Raw genomic sequence first — 19,513 nt, forward strand, 5'->3', positions numbered from 1 at the left:
ACTTCTGTCTTACAAACTTCTCTTTCTCCATCTTCCCTCATCTGCATTTCCTCACTATGACTTTATAACACCCCCTCCTTCACTCAAACTGTCATACTCTCTTACAATTTTAGGACCTCGTTTATTTGCAAAAATGTTTCTATTCCCTCAGGCTCCGAAAGGAAAAGGGAGGTACACTGGCTGACGCGCAAAAATACGTCTTTTCACAATAAGACAAATCAGTAACTGAAGTAAACTGAGCACGTGTTCACTGTCATCTCACGGAGCCTCATTTTTCCTGCTTCACCTCTGGTACAGTGTTTGAACTGTGTACCAGCTTCAGTGCAACATTCAGTAAATTTCACATTCAGTGAAGTTTTTCTAAAAGTTTTTTTTGTCCACCAGGATTTAGTCTTTCCAGAAAGATCACTGTGCGCAGAGCTGACATTACATGGATCTGGTTGGTTAGGAGGGTTATAATTCATGCGGAGGCGCGTTTTCAACACCTGCTAGTAGAACAGAGCCTAGTCGTTCGAAGGGTCAGCGCCAAGCTGTTAGGAGCAGAGATCCCAGACACTGTGGATCTGAATCACCGAGAGAAACGGCCGCAAACTACCCAGGCAGAGAGAGAGAAAATCCTTAGAAATTCTCACATAAAATGGAAGAAAAGGTAGAATGGAAAAAAGCCCACTATGCTTTTAAATCACGGTGGGAGAGGACCGACGACCATATGTGCCGCAACAGCATGTCTTTCTTCCTTCATAAAACTATCAGGAGTGACTTCTTTTCGAGTTACCTCTTTCTCTTGGAGCAACTGCCTTTGGGTGAGTTGGAGTGACCGCTGCTATCCAGTTACCTATATATAACTAGGAGAGGCTGCGCGAGAGAACATATCCCAGTAAAGATAAGCTACCACTGAATTCTAATATAAAACGTAAAATTGATTAAACAGGCGCTAAATATATTTCGGATCCCTGGAATGTATTCGCCAAGTTTTATTATTACATATTCGGTTGAAATACCGCCCGATCGTACAGGAGCGTTTTGCAAATTAAACAGAACAAAAAAAAATAACTTGCATCTGTATGACGCCTTTTGACGACCACCGGCCGTCTCAAAACATTTAACAGCCAACGAAGTTGTAATGCAGGAAACTCTGCAGTCAATTTTGCGCACAGCAAGCTCCCATAAACAGCAATGTGATAATGACCAGCTAAAGTGTTTCGTGATTTTGATTGAGGGATAAATATTGGTCTACATCCGGAATCAAAGCCACCCATCGAATAATGTCGAATGTATTATTCAGAATAAGACTTAGACTTTTAAATTACTGAGGATATTTCCATTTTAAGAGAAATGATCACTAATGCGGCAAAACTGAAAAAGGCTTTACAGTATATGATGGTCATAATGTGATTAGGTATGGCAACATCTCGTTAAGAGTGTATGTGAAGCAAATACTGTAACCCGCAACATTAGAACCGTTTACCTTTTCTCTTGATATAAAGGATGGCATTGATCAAAAATCCCTTAACCGGCCACATCTCCATAAAAACGCAAAGGGAGGAGGGAGGAAATTGACACCAACAAGCATTTTTTGTCAAGGTGACTGCACATCAGATGCAATTGGTATTTGTCGTTCCTGATTATTCAGTCACATCCGAGCAGACAAATGAAAAATAGTCTGCTAAAGGTAGATAAAGAAAGAAGGATTTACATTTATATAACACCTTTCACGACTGTTGGATACCACGAAGCACTTTACCGCCAAAGATGCACTTCTTAAGCGCAGTCATTGTTGTAATGTATGAAATGAGGCGTCTAATTTGCACACATCAAACAGCCATGTGATAAAGACCAGGTAATTTGTTTCTTTGTGACACTGATTCAGAAATAAATATTGACAACGACACCAGGGATAAATCCCCTGCTCTTCTTCAGAATTATGCCATGGGGTCTTTTACATCCACTCAAACAAGCAAATGGGGCTTTGGTTTAACATCTCATCTGAAAGACAGCATCTCCAACAATGCAGCACTCTTTCAGTACTGCACTTGAGTGCAAGCCTTGATTTTTGTGCTTAAGCCCTGGAGCAGAACTTGAACCTAGAACCTTGTGACTAAGCAGTGAGAGTGAGCTAACAACTGAGCCATGGCTGACACAAGCACAGGAAGGAACTCATGGCAACATCATTTGAACCCCTCAGTGGTAACTTAATGCCTTACTATGCTAATTTAAAGGCGTATCATCAATTGAATGGGTCATTCAAACAAAAAGACACTGGCTGTCTCAAACTTTCAAGGTATCAAATGACAACACAGGATTTGTAATCGACATACCAGCCTTTGTTTGGAAAAAGGATTTTGAATTTGCGGAAGTCACGTGATGAGGAAACCATTTTGGTTGTCTGCTTAAATCAGCAAGAAGCTGGTTGCAGACAGAAAGAAAATTCCACCAAAATCAATTGAAATAGCTTCAAGTCATACAAGTAACCAATGTAATAGACAGCAATATCTTGAAAGTGGGAGGACACCCTCTACTTGTTCCAACTTCAAGTTCACCTGGAAACCAACCTCCTGGAAATTCAACTAAAAGAGACCTCACAGCTTATTGATAATCATTCACCTTATAAGACCTTCACTTCAGCTATAAAAGCCTATGAATGAGACTGAGATAATTATAAGCTGTAGCAGTATATTACCTTTATATGTACTAATTTGAATGTGTGTGTGTGTGTCTGGGGTGAGTGAGTGAAATGTTGCATCATTTAAGGGCCAGTATTTGATAATAAATACTCTTATTTATTATTAAACTCAAAAGATTGCTGCTGAATTATTTAATTGGGACACAGTCCAAGGGTAAGAAAACACACACCTCTTACGTACAAACATACTGATCATAAGCAGTAAAAGGAAACACATAAATTCTGCCTATGACAAATAAAATGGAGAAAGCCAAGAAAGGGTATGACAGAGAGAGATCAGAGGGTAGAGGTGAAAGGATTATCCATCACACAACGAGCTTTTTGTTAGATTTGTAATGGCAGATTTTGTGGAATCATTACTTAACATTCTCAAAAAAATTTACAAAGCTTTGCCTTTTTGAAATATTGATTAACATACTTTATCTAGGAAGAGCACTCATTTCCAGATAATCCTGCGTCAATGTCCTTAGAACAGGGAGATTACCAGAGTTCTGTTGTGTATTGTGTATTTTTTACTGTTAAACTCCAGCTGCATGGTTGCATACACTTGGATGTCCCTGGATGTCTGCATCTGTCAATCACTGGGCTGATGAAGCAATGAGGATTCAAGTGAAGCAGTATTTCACTTTCACTTCCCTCAATTTAGTCTACTGCATTCGTTGCTCCCGATGTGGTTTCCTCTACATTGGAGAGATCAAATGCAGACTGGGTGGCCACTTTGCAGAATACCTTCAGTCGGTCCGCAAGCATTCCCCAGATCGCCCTGTCGCTTGCCATTTCAACACTCCACCCTGCTCTCATGCCCACATGTCCGTCCTTGGCCTGCTGCATTGTTCCAGTGAAGCTCAACGCAAACGGAGGAACAGCACCTCATCTTCCGACTAGGCACTTTACAGCCTTCCGGACTGAATATTGAGTTCAACAATTTTAGATCATGCACTCTATCCTCCATCCCCACCCCCTTTCCGATTCCCCCCCTTTTTTTCCAATAATTTATATAGATTTTTCTTTTCCCACCTATTTCCATTATTTTTAAATGTATTTCAATCCATTGTTTTATCTCTACCTTTTAGCCTTTTTCGATTCCTTCACCCCACCCCAACTAGGGCTATCTGTACCTTGCTTGTCCTGCTTTCCAACCTTAATTAGCACATTCCTTAGATAATATCACCACCTTCAACACCTCTTTGTCCTTTTGTCTGTGACATCTTTTGTTTATCTCCACCTATCACTGGCTCTACTTGTCCCACCCACCCCCCTTAAACCAGCTTATATTTCACCTCTCTTCTATTTTTACTTAGTTCTGTTGAAGGGTCATTCGGACTCGAAACGTTAACTGTGTTCCTCTCTGCAGATGCTGCCAGACTTGCTGAGTTTTTCCAGGTATTTTTGTTTTTGTTTTGGATTTCCAACATCTGCAGTTTTTTGCTTTTATCTGATGAGAAAAGAAGCTGGTTTTAAAAGCAGAAATTACCCAGGACTGGGAATGTTATATATGATTTATAACGTCATTTCATGAGTCATCAAAGTGATGTGAAGCAATACACTAATTTAAATTCTGCACGTAAGCTATCAATCCCTGAATGTTTTACTTCCTCCATAGCCTATTTTGTTGCTTCCAACAGCTAATACGACTTTGTCACCAGGAAATTTATATTAGCAATTTCAACTCAAAAGGAGACCATTCAGCTGATCACACTGTGCAAGTGCTAGTTCCCCAATGCAGCTATTTACACTTCTCCCATTTCTTTCATCTTTCCCTGTACCTTTTAATATCTTATCCTCTTCAAGAGTTTATCTAAATCTCACAATGTTGTGATTGAGCCAGCTTCGATAGCTACTCCTGGTCATACATATTAGAATTGAGTAGCTCTTTGGATGAATTTATTTTCCCCAACACTCCATGTTATGATTCGACTGCCAATCCCTCATTTACAGCCCCCAGTTGCTAATTCATTGATTAGTAAAAATAATTTTTATTTATCTTCTCAAACCCTTTCAAAACTTTGAAGACTTCTATTATTTTGTCCATGTCCAGAGGACAACAGCACGAGATGCCCGACAGAAGGTGGTAGCCAAGAACAGTGCTGAGTATATTACTTGTACAATCTGGGAACAGATGTGGAAAACCTTAAGAATGCTGCTAAGGTAAATCTACCAAGTAATAATATTTACCAGGTAGATGAACCAGGAATATATGCCACAAAGTCTACCAATATCTTCCACTTTACTACAGACTGATGCTGAGCCTTCACATAACCTAATCATGTTTTTATTGCATTTTCTCATACTCCAGTAGTGTACACATTCCAGTTCCAACTTACAATTCAAAACCTTGTTACATTCACATGTGCAAAGGTTTTCACACATCAAATCGTTGTAACCTTCAGACTGGAAAATTGTGCATGCCACTCCATTTTTTATGAAAAGCGAGAGACGAAAACCAGGGAATTGTAGATCAATTAGCTTAACATCTGTTGTCAGGAAATTATTAGAGTCTACAATTAAGGATAGGGTGACTGAACACTTTGAAAATTTTCAGCTGATCAGGGAGATCCAGCATGGGTTTGTAAAGGGTAGGCTACGTCTGATGAACCTGATTGAATTTTTTGAAGAGGTGACTAAAATAGTGGACGAGGGAATGGCTATTTATATGGATACCCAGAAGGCACTTGATAAGGCCCCCTACTAGAGGCTTTTAGCTAAAGTTCACGCTCATGGAATTGAAGGCAAATTATTGACCCAATTACAAAATTGACTGAGCGGCAGGAGACAGAGAATAGGCTTTAATTGGCAACATGTGGTTAGTTATGTTCCACAAAGATCTGTGTTGGGGCTTCAATTATTTACTGTATTTGTTTACAACTTAGATAATGGGATAGAAAGTCACATCCAAATTTGCCAATGACACAAAGGTACTGTATGCAGTGTCAATGGGAGCATAAAATTACAAAGAGATATTAATAGATTAAGTGAATGGGCAAAACTGTGGCAAATGTATTTCAGTGTAGGTAAATATTCAAGTACTTTCTAAATGGTGAAAAGCTAGAAACTGTGGAGGTCAAAAGAGATTTAGAGGCCCAGATACATAGATCTTTTAAATGTCACAACAGGTACAGATCAAGTCTAATGGGAATGCTAGCCCTTATATTTATAGGACCAGAATACTAAGGGGTAGAAGTCATGTTTCAGCTATATAAAGGGCTGGTTACACAACAAATTCACATTAGCAATTTGGACTCAACGATCAGAAGTACAATTTCAAACTATGCTGACAACACCAAATTGGTGGGTATCGTTAATACTGAGGTAGACGTTAATAAAAAAAACTAGGACTCTAGGGCTCATTTCTAGAGGGATGGAATTGAAAAGCAGGCAAATTATGTCAAACATGTGTTGAGCTTTTATTAAACCACATTTGGAGTACTGTGCACGGTTCTGGTCTCCATATTATCAAAAGAATATAGATACACTAGAGAATGTGCAAAAAATGATTCACAAGGGTAATATCAGAACTGAAAGGATATATCTAACGTGAAAGGCTTAACAGGCTAGGGCTCTTTTCTCTGGAAGAAAATGCTGAGGGTGATCCAATGGAGGTGTTTAAAATTAGAGGGCAGAATGTTTTATCCCGTGGGGGGGGTGCGCGCCCGACCCCATCGGGTGTAAAATAGTGTGCGATGACATTGGACGAGCATCCCAACGTCATTGCACACTTGCGCTATACGTTGGTAGGCTGGCATGCATGAGAGTTGGCAGTGCGCTCGCTGACAATTAAGAGGTCTATTAAGGCCCTTAAGCAAGTAATTGAAAGCTATTTTTCACTGCCCTTATGGTTGGCGGGTGGGCAAATAGGCCAGGCGGCCTTTGCATTTTTTACAAAATCTCATCCACAGGTGGGATGAGGTTTCCAATAGTAAATAAAAAAACAATAAAAATTTTTTAATATCATTCTTAACATGTCCCTATTCATGTGGCTGAGTCACGTGTGGGGACACGTTTACATTATTTTTAAAATCTTTACCTTTCATTTTAAAATTCTTCAGTTCCCTGGGGCAGCTTTGTATGCGCAGACTTCAGTGCTCATGTTCCTCCAAACCCTCACCCAGGCAGCGCTGAGGCTCTCAACGTGCGTTTCAAGTGGCTGCCTGTTAATTGGCCAGCCGGAGCGAATTTGTGGGCAAAGCCCGGTCGCAGGCGGTTGTCCATTTCGGGGCCATTCCCAGGCCCGCCTGCCCGACAAAGGGAAATTCCCACCAGTGAAATTGGACATATAGACAACGACCTAATTTTATGTGCCCCGATGGGCGTGTTTCCTGTGGGCACGTAAAATGGGGCGGATGCCCATCCCACTACTTTCCTGCCCACCCCTAAGCTTTCCCCCGTGATACAGGGTGGTGGGGGGGGTGGCAGGCAGGGGCTGAGATCGGCAGCCTGTCCCCCATATTTAAATGAATAATTAAGGATCAATTAGGCTTGTTCTCAAGCCAATTGACCCTGATAATACACTGCCCACTCCATAAAATATTTGGCGTGGGCAGCAGGGCAGCACCGGGCAGCCAATTTTTGAAATTAAATGTTTAAATGGCAGGATGGAAAGGGGGCATTGCTTTTTAGGGATTGCCCTTTGCCGATCGCAGGGCAGCCCCACTTAGTTTCTACCCCCCCTTCCGACCCGCTCTCTCTCTTAAACCCACCTCCTCACCCACTCCATGCCTCTACCTAACCTATGTAAACCCTCCCGGCCCAAGACCCCAGACTTACCTGCTCCAGGGATCCACCTCCTTTTCCTTCTGCACTCCCAGCAGCTGCCACTGGCACCTTCCTGGTGCTGCTGGGACTGATGGACCTGCCAGCCAATCAGATTGGCCAGCAACTCTGGAGGTCAGGACTTTTGCCCAAACAAGGGCCGAAGTCCTACTCGGCCCTGGTTAGTCTGTCCTGCAATGCTTTATGTCTGCGAAGCGGCACAAAGCATGTCGGCTCCATGCTGACGTGGTTTCCGGGCGGTCATGCTGTCCACCCAACCCCCCCAACCCCCACCTATCATTCCGCCCAATTTATCCATTTGTAAAGGAGATCAAAACTAGAGGCCATAAATATAAGATAGTCACCAATAGGTCCAATAGGAAATCAGGAGGAACTTCTTTACCCAAAGAATGGCAAGAATATGGAACCCTTACCACAATGAGTAGCTGAGGTGAATAGCATTCAAGGGGTAGCTAAGTAAACACATGAGAGAGAGAGGAATAGGAGGATATGCTGATAGAGTTAGATGAAGAGGTGCGGGAGGAAACTAGTATGGAGCATAAACACCAGCATTGACAAGTGGGTTTAATGGTCTGTTTCCCTGTTGTAGGCTGTATGTAACTTTATATAAAGCTAATGACACAAGGACATAAATCTTGTGATCCTTAGAATCCCTTTTGTAGACCTCTTATTTCCTGCAGAGCCAAGTTTGAAAACTGGGGGAAGCAAGGTAAGCTGTCCCAAAGTCTGTAGAAATATCCAAAGGACACAGTTGCCCATTAAACGTGACCAGGGGTTTTGAGCTTCCTTCATAGAATTTCTACAGTAAATTGACAACATTAGTGAAAGTTTTAATAGGCTATGTATAGGGAACAAACTGTCAAATTTATACATTCCAAGTGACAGAATTTGGCTCCCCAGACATTATTGTAATAGTAATGTTTTTGAAGCCTTTGAAAAAAGCACTGCCCAGTAGATACTTTTACTTCAAAATCCCTTTTGGAAATCCTTCAAATAATAGCAGCATTGGAGAGGTTACACTGGATTTAAAATTTACAATTCATTTGAATAGGCTCAAGGTGTGACAACATTAACAATTGTGCCTGTTCTTTTTGTCATTCCTGCCCTCCATTTTATACACTGTCATCCCCTATGTTTTTGTCTTTCTGGGTCAGGCAATGAACCATTTATTGAATGAGATGGTAGACAGGGGCAGATCCCTAGGCTTCTGCAAATCCTGCTTGGAATTACTTTTTACAAGATGCACAATAACATCTGGTCTTCATTTAGCACCTCTATCCTGAAAACACGATCAGGAATAGTAACTTGATTGCCTTGTGCAGAATTATGGGAGCAATCCATATCCTAACAAAGTTTATAGGAGCACTGCTATATTGTGCCTGCATTCAACCAGCTTTAGATACTTTAGAATCAATACCAAAATCACATGGCCTCTCTCCCTTTGGGACAACTTAGAACCTTTCATTCGCAACTGAAATGACTGAGAAGTGGGACATCACAACATATACGTATGAAAAGCTGAGTTTGTTTAGTTCACTTTGTAAAAAAAAATGTGTGTAGAAACAGCAACATCCTCGGTGAACTCCAGCTGGATGACTTCACATGATGTTGCAGTATGGATTGATGGTCTGATTCTACATTGATGGCAGATTCTGCCTGCTCGCACATGGAGAATAAAACAAAAGCTCTAAAAACGAGCTCAGGAAAACACTGTCCTTACAAAAACAGACATGTGGAGATGGAGATGCAGGGTGATAAATCACTGCCAAACAACTTGCCAAATGCTAAACTTTGAATGTCTTTGGTCCTTAGCTATTAAACGCCAAGCATTCAATCTTGATTCAAACTAAGAGGACAGTAATGCTTTCAATTTTTTGAAACTACATCATATATCTTATTGTCCAAAGATCCAATTCATTTAACTAATAGCCAACTTCTCAGCTATTATATTTGCTGCAAGCCAAAAAGCTTGGTTTAACCGATAGTGTATTGAGTAGCTTAGCATAATCTTACACTTCTTTTAAATGCATCATATGTATATATTATTAGGCATGGCAACTTCAGTATAGTGGCAATAGTAGCCTGCATTCAGTTTTTATCTAGCAACATTTCATTGTAAAATTTAATTGAAAATTATTTGGACAACTTTTGTGACATATTAAAATTGCTTCCTGTAACGATAAAAGCAAAGTACTGCAGATGCTGGAAAGCTGAAACAAAAACAAAAATTGCTGGAAAAACTCAGCAGATCCGACAGCATCCTGTAATGATGCTCTCATTGAGGTTGAAAAATGGACAAGTGAAACAGTGAAGAGAGTGAGCATGTTAAATGACACACTTGGTAATCATATATAAAAACAAAAAAAACTGCAGATGCTGGAAATCCAAAACAAAAACAGAATTACCTGGAAAAACTCAGCAGGTCTGGCAGCGTCGGCGGAGAAGAAAAGAGTTCTGTCGAAGGGTCATGAGGACTCGAAACATCAACTCTTTTCTTCTCCGCTGATGCTGCCAGACCTGCTGAGTTTTTCCAGGTAATTCTGTTTTACACTTGATAAACAGTTTAGTTTCTTTTCATATAACCATATTTATATTTTTGTATTTTCTTTCAGTGAAACTGTTCACTATGACAAGTGAAGTTATTAATGGTGAAATGCAGTTCTACGCCAGAGCTAAACGTTTCTATGAAGAGGTGCCAGCAACAGAGGAGGGTATGATGGGAGACTTTTTGGAACTCAACAGCATAGATGTGGAGGCCTCCAGTGTGTTTCTAAGGAAGTTTGTAGGAGTAAGTCCAAAGCTGTAGCTACAGATAGTTAACTGATACTGTGAACAATGTGTGCCAAAAGAGAGTATTGTTAAATTAAAGCATATAAATAAATATGGTAGTAATACTGAGGCAACTTAAAGTTCAAGTAAGTGAAATATGCCAGAGTTGGAGAATAGAGCACAAAGTTTTGAGAACTTTTCGAAAGGTTTGAAATCATGCCAAGAAGGTCCCAAGTTCAATTTCAGTTTCAGTCTGGACTGAGTTAGCTTTAGGAGAGCCTAAATCAGCCAGTGTTTCCACTCCTCATTGCTAGCAATCAAACCCAATCAGTAAGTGTGGATATCTGTATGTGAAGAATGCACCAAACTTAGCTGTAATGCCCCAAAGCTGAAAAACTTGCAATCATCATCAGGGCTCAGTCTCTTTTTATGTATTCAGGGAACGTGGGCATCACTGGTAAAGTCAGCATTTATTGCCCATTCTTAATTGCCCTTGTGTATATGGCGGTAAACCTCCTTTATGAACTTTTGCAGTCCATGTGGTGAGGGTGCTCCATTCCCATGGTGGTTTCAGATAGAGAGCTCCAGGACCTTGAACCAGAAACAATGAAGGAACATCAATGTATTTCTAAGTCAGGACGGTGTGTGACTTGGAGGGAAACTTGCAGGTGGTTATCTTCTCACCTGTCTGCTGCCCTTGTCCTTCTAGGTGGTAGAGGTCACTTGTTTGGAAGCTGCTGTCAAAGGAGCCTTGGCAAATTGCTGTGCATCCTGTAGATGGCACATACTGCTGCCACTCTGTGCCAGTAGTGGAGGGAGTGAATGCTTATGGTGGTGAATGGGGTGCCAATCAAGTAGATTTGCTTTGTTCTGGTTGATTTGAGTTTCTTGAGTATTATTGGAGTTGCATTCATTCGGGCAAGTAGAGAGTATTTAATTTCACTCCTCACTGCTGCTTTGTAGAGGGTGGCAAGATTTTGCGAGGGGATAGTGGGATGAAGAGGTGAGTTATTCACCAATACCCACCCTCTGACCGGTTATTGTAGCCACAGTAATTATGTGGCTGGTCCAGTTACTTTTCTGGTCAATGGCAACACCCAGGATGTTGATGGTGTGAGATGTTGCCACCATCCTCCTGACCATGGCATGAACACACACAACTTAATGTTACTCCTCATCATGCCAGTCATGACAAGTTTCTAGTAGCTATCTATTGATGCCTTATCAGTTGATTAGTAAACCACATAGCAACTATCATTCTTGATAATGGGAGGAGATGAGCTGACCCCAAGGTGGGATATCTGGAACTGCAAGTCTGGGACCAAACCAATGATCTGTGGTGCACTCAGTATTCTAATATTTGAGCTTTTATGGGCCACAGTACACAAGTGCACTGTTGATGATTGGACAGTTAGTCTGCCTCTCTAATGGATCCTGGGAATGTAGATATGCCAGTAGATGCTAAGATGTTCCTCATTTAGCTCCAGATAACCATGAAGACAAATGACATAATAGATAAGATGCTTGAACACTGGGAAGCTTATGAGTGGTCTCTACTGATAGTGTGCGCAGCTATAAGCTCCAGCACTAAGCTTGTGCACACCTGAGGGACTTAAGCCTTAGCTTTATCAAGCCAGACCTAAGCTCTCTGGACTTAAGTAAATGAGCTTGAACTATTAGATGAATCAAATAACCAGAGCTGGAGAGAGCTTTGAACAAAATATTGGGCAGGATTTTTTGGTCGTCGGGCAGTGGGCGGGCCCAGGAGTGGTTGGGAATGGCCTGCCACCCGCGATCGACCCCCTGACCGCGATTTCACAGATTCAAAAGCATGAGAGAGAGTACTCACATTTACACTGAGAGAGGGATGATGTAGTGCAGGGTCCTTACGAGGGTGATCACTGCCGACCTCACTGTCGCCGCAGGCAGGGTCCCCATCCTCACCAGTCAGCGTAATAGCATGCTCCTCAAAGTGAGTGAGGGGCCTAATGTGGGCCACTCCACCCCCAGTCTGGGACCTCTCCCTGCTGTTGTTAACTAGCTTCTCCTGTATGAAAACAGATGAAGATAGCGTGAGCAGGACACATGAAACTGCGTGGAATGTTTGTGTGGTGAGTGGAGCCATGGACAGGATGAGGGTGTGAGCTCCAGAGGATATGAGTCTGTGGAAGATTTGAGGGTGTGTATGAGAGTTAATGATGTTGTCCCTTGTAATGTGAGATCCCTGTGGATGTGTGATGGGTTTGTGAGTGTGTCAGTTGAGAGTGATGAGATGAGTGACTTACCCTGGCGGAACAGATGAGACCATTCATCCTGTTGCAGCACTGGGTGGCTGTCCTCATTTGCAGGGCGTTGGTGCAGACCACCATCTCCCATGCTAGTTTAGTGATGCTGTTGCCCCTCCTGCGGTCAGAGCAGGCATAGAGGGATCACAGCAAGCCTCCACTGTATCCAAAAGATGCTCAAGGGACACGTCGTTAAACCGGAGGTGGGGGTTGGGGCAGGAGCTGCAGTCTTCTTGCCTTTTGGGGCCATGTCTTCTTTGCAGCAGTTGTGGGCTAGAAGCACTGAGAAGTGTGCGCAGGGCTGCACTTTAAATATAGCATCCAGCTTGATGAAATGGTGAGGCAATCACATGGCGGGCAAATGACAGCCTGCCCACCACTGAAACGACATGTTGCCCGGGAATGCATGATTGATACGGCGCGATTAGGATGATATGGCATGAGAAGCTGCCATTGCGGCCAGCAGGTAAAATGCCGTGCCTCCCGCTCGCTACTGCACTTCGTGCAAGTCCAGGACTTTCCACCCCTAGAGTCAATTTGGGTGGAGTTAAGAAATAGCAGGGGAAAAAAGTCACTGGTGGGAGTAGTTTATGGACTCCTAACAGTAGCTACACTCTAGGACAGGGTATAAATAAAAAAGATAATGGGGGCATGTAGGAAAGATATTGCAATATTCATGCGTGATTTTAATCTTAATATAGATTGGGTGAATCAAATTGGCAAAGGTTGCCTTTAGGAGGTGTTCATAGAATGTATTTGGGACTGTTTCTTAGAACAATATAGTGTGGAACTAACCAGGGAACTGGCTATTTTAGATCTGGTGATGTATAATGAGGCAGGATTAATTAATGATCTCCTAGTAAAGGGTCCTCTAGGCAAAAGTGATCATAACATGATATAGCTTCACATCCAGTTTGAGAGTGAGTAACTTGGGTCTGAAACTAGTGCCTTAAACTTAAACAAAGGCAATTACAGATCTTTAAAGACAGTGTTGAATAAAATGAGCTAAGAAAATAGGTTAAAATGTAAGATGGTTGATAAATAGTGACAAATATTTAAGGAACTATTTCATAACTCACATTAATCATATTTAATGATGGATATACTTACATTTAGACAGTTCAGACAAGGTTCACTAGATTGATTCCTGGGATGAAGGGGTTGTCTTATGCGGAAAGTTTGAGCAGGTTGGGCTTATACTGATTGGAATCTAGAAGAATGACTGGTGACCTGAGTGAAATATATAAGATTCTGAGCAGTCTTGACAGGGTAATGTTGAGAGAATGTTACCCCTCCTGGGGGAATTTAGAACTGGGGGAACAGTTTCAGAATGAGGGGTCTCCCATTTAAGATGGAGGTGAGGAGGAATTTCTTCTGTTAAAGGGTCATCAATCTTTGGAATTCTCTACCGCAGAGAGCAGTGGGGGCTGGGTCATTGAATAGATTCAAAGCTGTAGATTTTTGATCTACAAGGGAGTGAAAGGTTATGAAGGAGCAGGCTGGAAAGCAGAGTTGAAGCCATGATCGGATCAATCATGAACTTATTGACTGGCAAACCAGGCTTGAGGGCTGAATGGCCTCATCCTACTCCTATTTCTTACGTTCTTAGGTATATCCTTACAGATGAATATACATAATCAATAAAGGACAAAAAAAACTCTATCTGTGGTCATTTTCTCAGTGGTTTGGTTTGTAGTGTGGTCGGCATGGTTTTTAAATGTCAAAGACTCAACTGAGAAGAAAGAAAAATTATTGATAGTCACTCACCTGCCTTCTTGGCTGCATGCCGTTTACATAACACTGGTTGATTTATAGGTTCGGAGGTTAGGGAACAAGGGTCTCATGCTCATAAAAAAGAATGACAATATAGAGACAAAAGAAAATTATAATAAAAACACTAAATAAGATCCAACTGTTGCAAACGCACAGCAGATAAATCAATGTTCCAAAGAGAAGAGGCCAAGTTTCTCTCCTTCAAATGATGGGTTGTACTCAAAATGTCAACCTACTCTCTTACCCTAAGGCAACAATGGAAACAGCATCCATCATTATCACCTATTAAGAAACACTGTTTTCCATTATTCAAAAATATCCTTTTATGTTTGCTCCCTTAAATACTAATGACTCAACTTGTGTAATTTCAAGTTCAAAAACGATTACGTTTCTTACTTTTAGGCCAGTTTTCCACTGAAGCCGCATGCAGAAAGTTCCTGTGCTTAGTCCAGTGAATAATATTGAATACTGCTGCGTTAAATCAGCAGTCAAAGACCAAAAGACTAAAACTGGCTCTGATATTCTATATTCATTCCTCGAAGCGGAACAGCTTTAGTCAGCTGTCTTCATTTTTCAAAATGGAGAACACAGAACAATGCATGCTTGCTTAAGTACATTACAGATTGGTTTGACCTCGTTTTCCAAATTAGAAATAATTCATATAGCCAACTGATAAAAGAGCATGGAGTCTGATTTTTAACTCTATGCAAGTGGGTCAGATTTGATTGAGCTAACATCTCGCCTATGAGTCTATTGAAGATTCTGATAGAGAGTTTTAATAAATGTCACGGAATCACAGAATCTTTACAGTGCAGAAGGAGACCATTCAGCCCATTGAGTTTGCACTTGCTCTCTGAAAGCATTCCACCTAGTCCCACTCCCCTGCCTTATCCCTGTAACCTTGCACATTATTCCTTTTCAGGTAGCAATCCAATTTCCTCTTGAATACGTCGATCGAACCTGTCTCCACCACCCTTTCAGGAAGCTCATTCTAGGCTCCAACCATCCTCTGGGTGAAAAAAAATTCCTTACATCATATTTACTCCTTTTGTCAATTATTTTGAATCTATGCCTTCTAGTTCTTGATGCTCTCTTGAGTGGGAATAGTTTCTCACTATTTACCCTGTTCATACCCCTCAGGATCTTAAATACCTCTATCAAGTCTCCTCTCAGCCCTATTTTCTCCAAGGAAAAGAGTCCCAATTTCTCCAACCTATCCTCATAACTACAGTGCTTTATCCCTGGAATAATTCTTGTGAATCTCCTCTGAACTCTCTCCAATGCCTTCATATCCTTCTTCAAAAATGGCACCCAGTACTCCGGATGAGGCCTAACTAGTGTCTTATACAGGTTCAACAGGTTCCTTACTCTTTTACTCAATGCCCCTATTAATAAAGCCTAAGCTACTATATGCTTTATTAACTGACCTCTCAACATGCCCTGCCATCTTCAATGACCTTTGTACATATACACCGAGATCCCTCTGTTCCTGCACCCCCTTTAAAGGATCTCCCTTCATTTTATGCAGTCTCACCATATTTTCCCTGCCAGAATGAATCACCTCACACTTCTCTGCATTGAACTTCATCTGCCACGTGTCTGCCCAATCTACCAACATGTCTATTCCGGTTGAAGTTCAAGACTATCCTCATCACAGTTGAGAACATTTCCAATTACCTTCTTAGAGTTGGATCATTTGCTGTGACTTATCTACAACAATAGAGATGTTTTTAAGGCAGTACCTGTGCATAAACATTCTGATTATATGGCTGCCTAATATCAACCTGTGAAAAACTAATAATGTACATTCAATTTTGATAGGGCCCAGGAAAGGCTAATACCAAATATGCCTTGGATTGTGGCTGTGGAATTGGCAGAGTCACCAGATATGTCCTGCTTCCTGTTTTCTCCTCTGTTGATGTGGTGGACATGATGGATAACTTTTTATTTGAAGCTCTTTCCTACATAGGAACAGATGTGAGAAAAGTGAAGGATTATTTCTGCGTTGCTTTACAGGAGTTCACTCCACCCATCAAAAAATATGATGTTATTTGGATCCAGTGGGTAACAGGTGAGTCATGATTGGAGTACTGCAGGGTGTAACAACAGTTATATCTCTGCTGTTATGCTGATACCTTTAACAATTAAAAGTTATTGCTAGATTTTCCATCCATTTATATTTCATACATAGTCTTGTGTATTGTGCATTCTTCATGGAAGTGCCAAACTTTCCCAATATATTTTGCTGAAATTTAAAAAATAAATAATTGAAAATTGAATGGAGCAAATAACAGGATCCAAAATTAATAAAAACGCAAAGAACAGTTGATTCGATAACTTTGGATTTTTAAAAAAATATATAGGGTAATCAAGCCTGGCCATGTCAATTTGCTAAGGAAAGACCAAACTATTCCTCATTATGAGGGAAAGAAAGAACACTCATGCCATCTTTGTGCACCACATGACTGTACATTATAAAATGGCATTTGGAGCAGTCAGGGATAAGCTTGGCTTTTTACTTTCTTGGCTGGGGTTGTCATATGGGACAGGATGAGCAACAGAGAGGGAAACAATAAGCACATTAAGAATAAACCAAAAAGGTTAGGTTTTATGTATAACTTTTCTCCCAATGCAGGACATTTAACAGATAAGGATCTGATGGAATTCCTAATAAAATGCAAGTGCAGCCTGAAGGATGAAGGAGTTATCATCATTAAAGATAATGTTGGTCGTCAGGGATGCATCCTGGATCAAACAGACAGTAGTGTGATTCGGGAGATTGAGATTCTGAGGAACATAATAGCTAAAGCTGATTTGGAGATCATCTGTGCAGAGAAACAGCTGGACATCCCTGAACAGTTTGTACCTGTGTGGATGCTGGCCTTGAAATAGCAATTCCTTCTGACTAACTTCATTTACAGGCTTTGCAAATCCTCCCCCTGCATCCCCCCACACTAGCAGCTCAGTGGCACACAGCCAGCCCACGAGTGATTCTGGAGGAAGAAGTGTGTGTGCGGCAGGGCCTTTCGGAGCCTCTTGCAAACACCCTCCCACATACGTAGATCCTTCCTCCATCACACTCATCACAGGATTCCTAACCCCTTCAATGCTGCCTGCTGAGGTTCCCTTTCAGTTGTCCATCTGAGCTGACTTGAATCTCCACCCACCCACTGATCCCTGCAGCACTTGTTCCCGCCTAAAACTAGTCTCCTTTCACTTTCAAGTTTGCAAAGTGGTATTAGTGAACTATGTCTTTAGCTCCGACATCCTAATCCCTCCCCAGTCACACATGTGTTTTTCCTCATCACTGTTGACCCCTTGGTATCACCTTCCGCCTCTCCACCATTACCTACCAACCACAATCCTTTTATTTCCAGAACGTCCAGGTGAATGTGCATGTTCCCTACCTTCCTGAGAATTCCACATCCACAATGACCACCCTGACTTCTTCCTTTCCACCCCCAGGGTCCGTGTCTGCCTCTGAGACCCCACCAATTGCCCCTGCCATCCCTTCTACCGCCGTTGCATCCTCACCCTCCCCCCGTACCAGCTCACTCTGCCCTCTCTCATTCACACAATTCCTACCTACCACACCCGCCCTCATTTAGCTCCCCAGGAGGCAATGCTTGGCTCACAGACCCTCCCTTGTACGTTCACCTGGACATTCACCCCTCTTACTCCTTCCTCCACCCTTACTCCTTCCTCGCCGCCCCAGACTCCTTCCCCCTGGAAGTCCTTCCCTCCTCTGAACTCCCTGTCCCCTCCGAACTCCCACTCCCTCCTAAACTCACCCACCTCCACCCGCTACCCCCCCACCCCCACCCCCACCACAGTACACCTTCTCCCAGTCAAACCTACACCTTCCTCTCCCACTCTCAGTTGGACCTTCCTCTCCACATCCTAGACGATGATCCATAGCAGACCATGGCCAAACACTGATGTCCCAAAACAGACCCTCAATGGTGACCTTGCACCTTCCGTGAGCTGTTTCGCAGCAGAGCCATGTCCATAAAAATGCACTCAGCATGCAATGCACGTTTTCTTCCAGGGTCTGGTAGCTGTAGGGCTTCAGCATCTTCTGCTCCTTGATGTACACAATGTGAGCAAGGCCCTGATGGTAAGTCCCGACTTCTGCATGTCACACTTGTCAAGATGTGTTCTGCACCAGCGTGTTTTCCCACCACCTGGGTGGTAAATTTGACATTGTGGGGGGGTTATTCCAGCAAGTAGGGCTGATAATGATATGCAGATGTATTAAAATGAAGTTCCCAATGCCTGGCAGCAGGAAATGTGGTCTGCCATTGACAGGCAGAGCTGACGATCGCAAAATGGTTTCACAATGTTGTAAAGCCAATTTTTGGCCTTCCTGGCATATTGTTCACTCACACCCACCATGACTCCTGATGCCAATGAGCAAGGAAAATTCCACCCATTATTTGATTAACAGCTGTTACTCTGTGATTTATTCTGTCAATTGCACAATATTTATTTACACAAGATAAAGAGGAATCAAGTGCTTGCAGTTTCTGCTATGATACTTTACAGGGTCTGAATGATTGACACTTTTATAGGGCTGTAATAAAAGCTATTTTATGAATGAATGATTGTTTTTAAAGCTTTTTCACACATGCTATTGTTACTATAGAGTTCATTGGTTCACCAGAGTGCATACTAGGTGAATGGGAATGGAAGGTCTGAGGGGTCATGGGGGCTGGCTGAAGGGGCATAGGTTGGCATGGAAGATATGAGGGGCCATGGAGAAGTGCGTAGAAGGGCATGGCTTTGCATGGGGGGCATAGGCAAGAGCTTTTGAACTTAACTTTGAAAAGGGTCCTTTATCCAGACTATAGTTCACAACATCCCTGAAGAACCACAAGTACTTGAAAAGCTGGCCCAATTCCATGAAAATTGAGGAGAGCTAGGAAATGCCAGGAGCTGGCCAGGTCGGGAGTGCATGGTGTGGGCTCATAACCTGCACCAGCCCTCACCCTTATCCCATTTGTAAAAATTGGGGTGTGGCCGGGAATCCCAGAATCGGGTCCCAAACACCATTTTTAAAGGTCTGTGGAATCTCTGCAACTCTATGACAATCCAGCCCTATGTGTCCAATGTAGAAGAACTTACCATGTTTTTTTCAGTACCTGTACTACATTGGAAGAGTGGAATTACAAATGTGCGTAGCATCACAGTGATATCTTCATTCTCAAGTGGGATGATGGGGCAGGCAGAGCAA

At 42.2% G+C, this 19,513-nt stretch overlaps 1 protein-coding gene across 1 annotated transcript; it reads left to right on the forward strand.

Annotated features, from left to right (window-relative positions):
* The first annotated feature begins 556 nt into the window (after window positions 1-556).
* Window positions 557-17,227, forward strand: mettl11b (methyltransferase like 11B). Its single transcript, XM_041208148.1, has 4 exons — window positions 557-803; window positions 10,066-10,241; window positions 16,102-16,351; window positions 16,916-17,227. The coding sequence occupies exons 1-4, from the start codon at window positions 638-640 to the stop codon at window positions 17,170-17,172; spliced, it is 849 nt and encodes a 282-aa protein (XP_041064082.1). The 5' UTR covers window positions 557-637; the 3' UTR covers window positions 17,173-17,227.
* The last annotated feature ends 2,286 nt before the right edge of the window (window positions 17,228-19,513 follow it).

Source organism: Carcharodon carcharias, chromosome 16 (assembly GCF_017639515.1).
Source record: "Carcharodon carcharias isolate sCarCar2 chromosome 16, sCarCar2.pri, whole genome shotgun sequence".
NCBI lineage: Eukaryota > Metazoa > Chordata > Chondrichthyes > Lamniformes > Lamnidae > Carcharodon > Carcharodon carcharias.

Coding starts and splice junctions, on each gene's coding strand:
- mettl11b (XM_041208148.1), top strand. CDS start 638: ATGGAAGAAAAGGTAGAATGGAAAAAAGCCCACTATGCTTTTAAATCA. Junction 804..10,065: donor CTTGGAGCAACTGCCTTTGG/GTGAGTTGGAGT, acceptor ATTTTCTTTCAG/TGAAACTGTTCACTATGACA. Junction 16,352..16,915: donor TTGGATCCAGTGGGTAACAG/GTGAGTCATGAT, acceptor CTCCCAATGCAG/GACATTTAACAGATAAGGAT.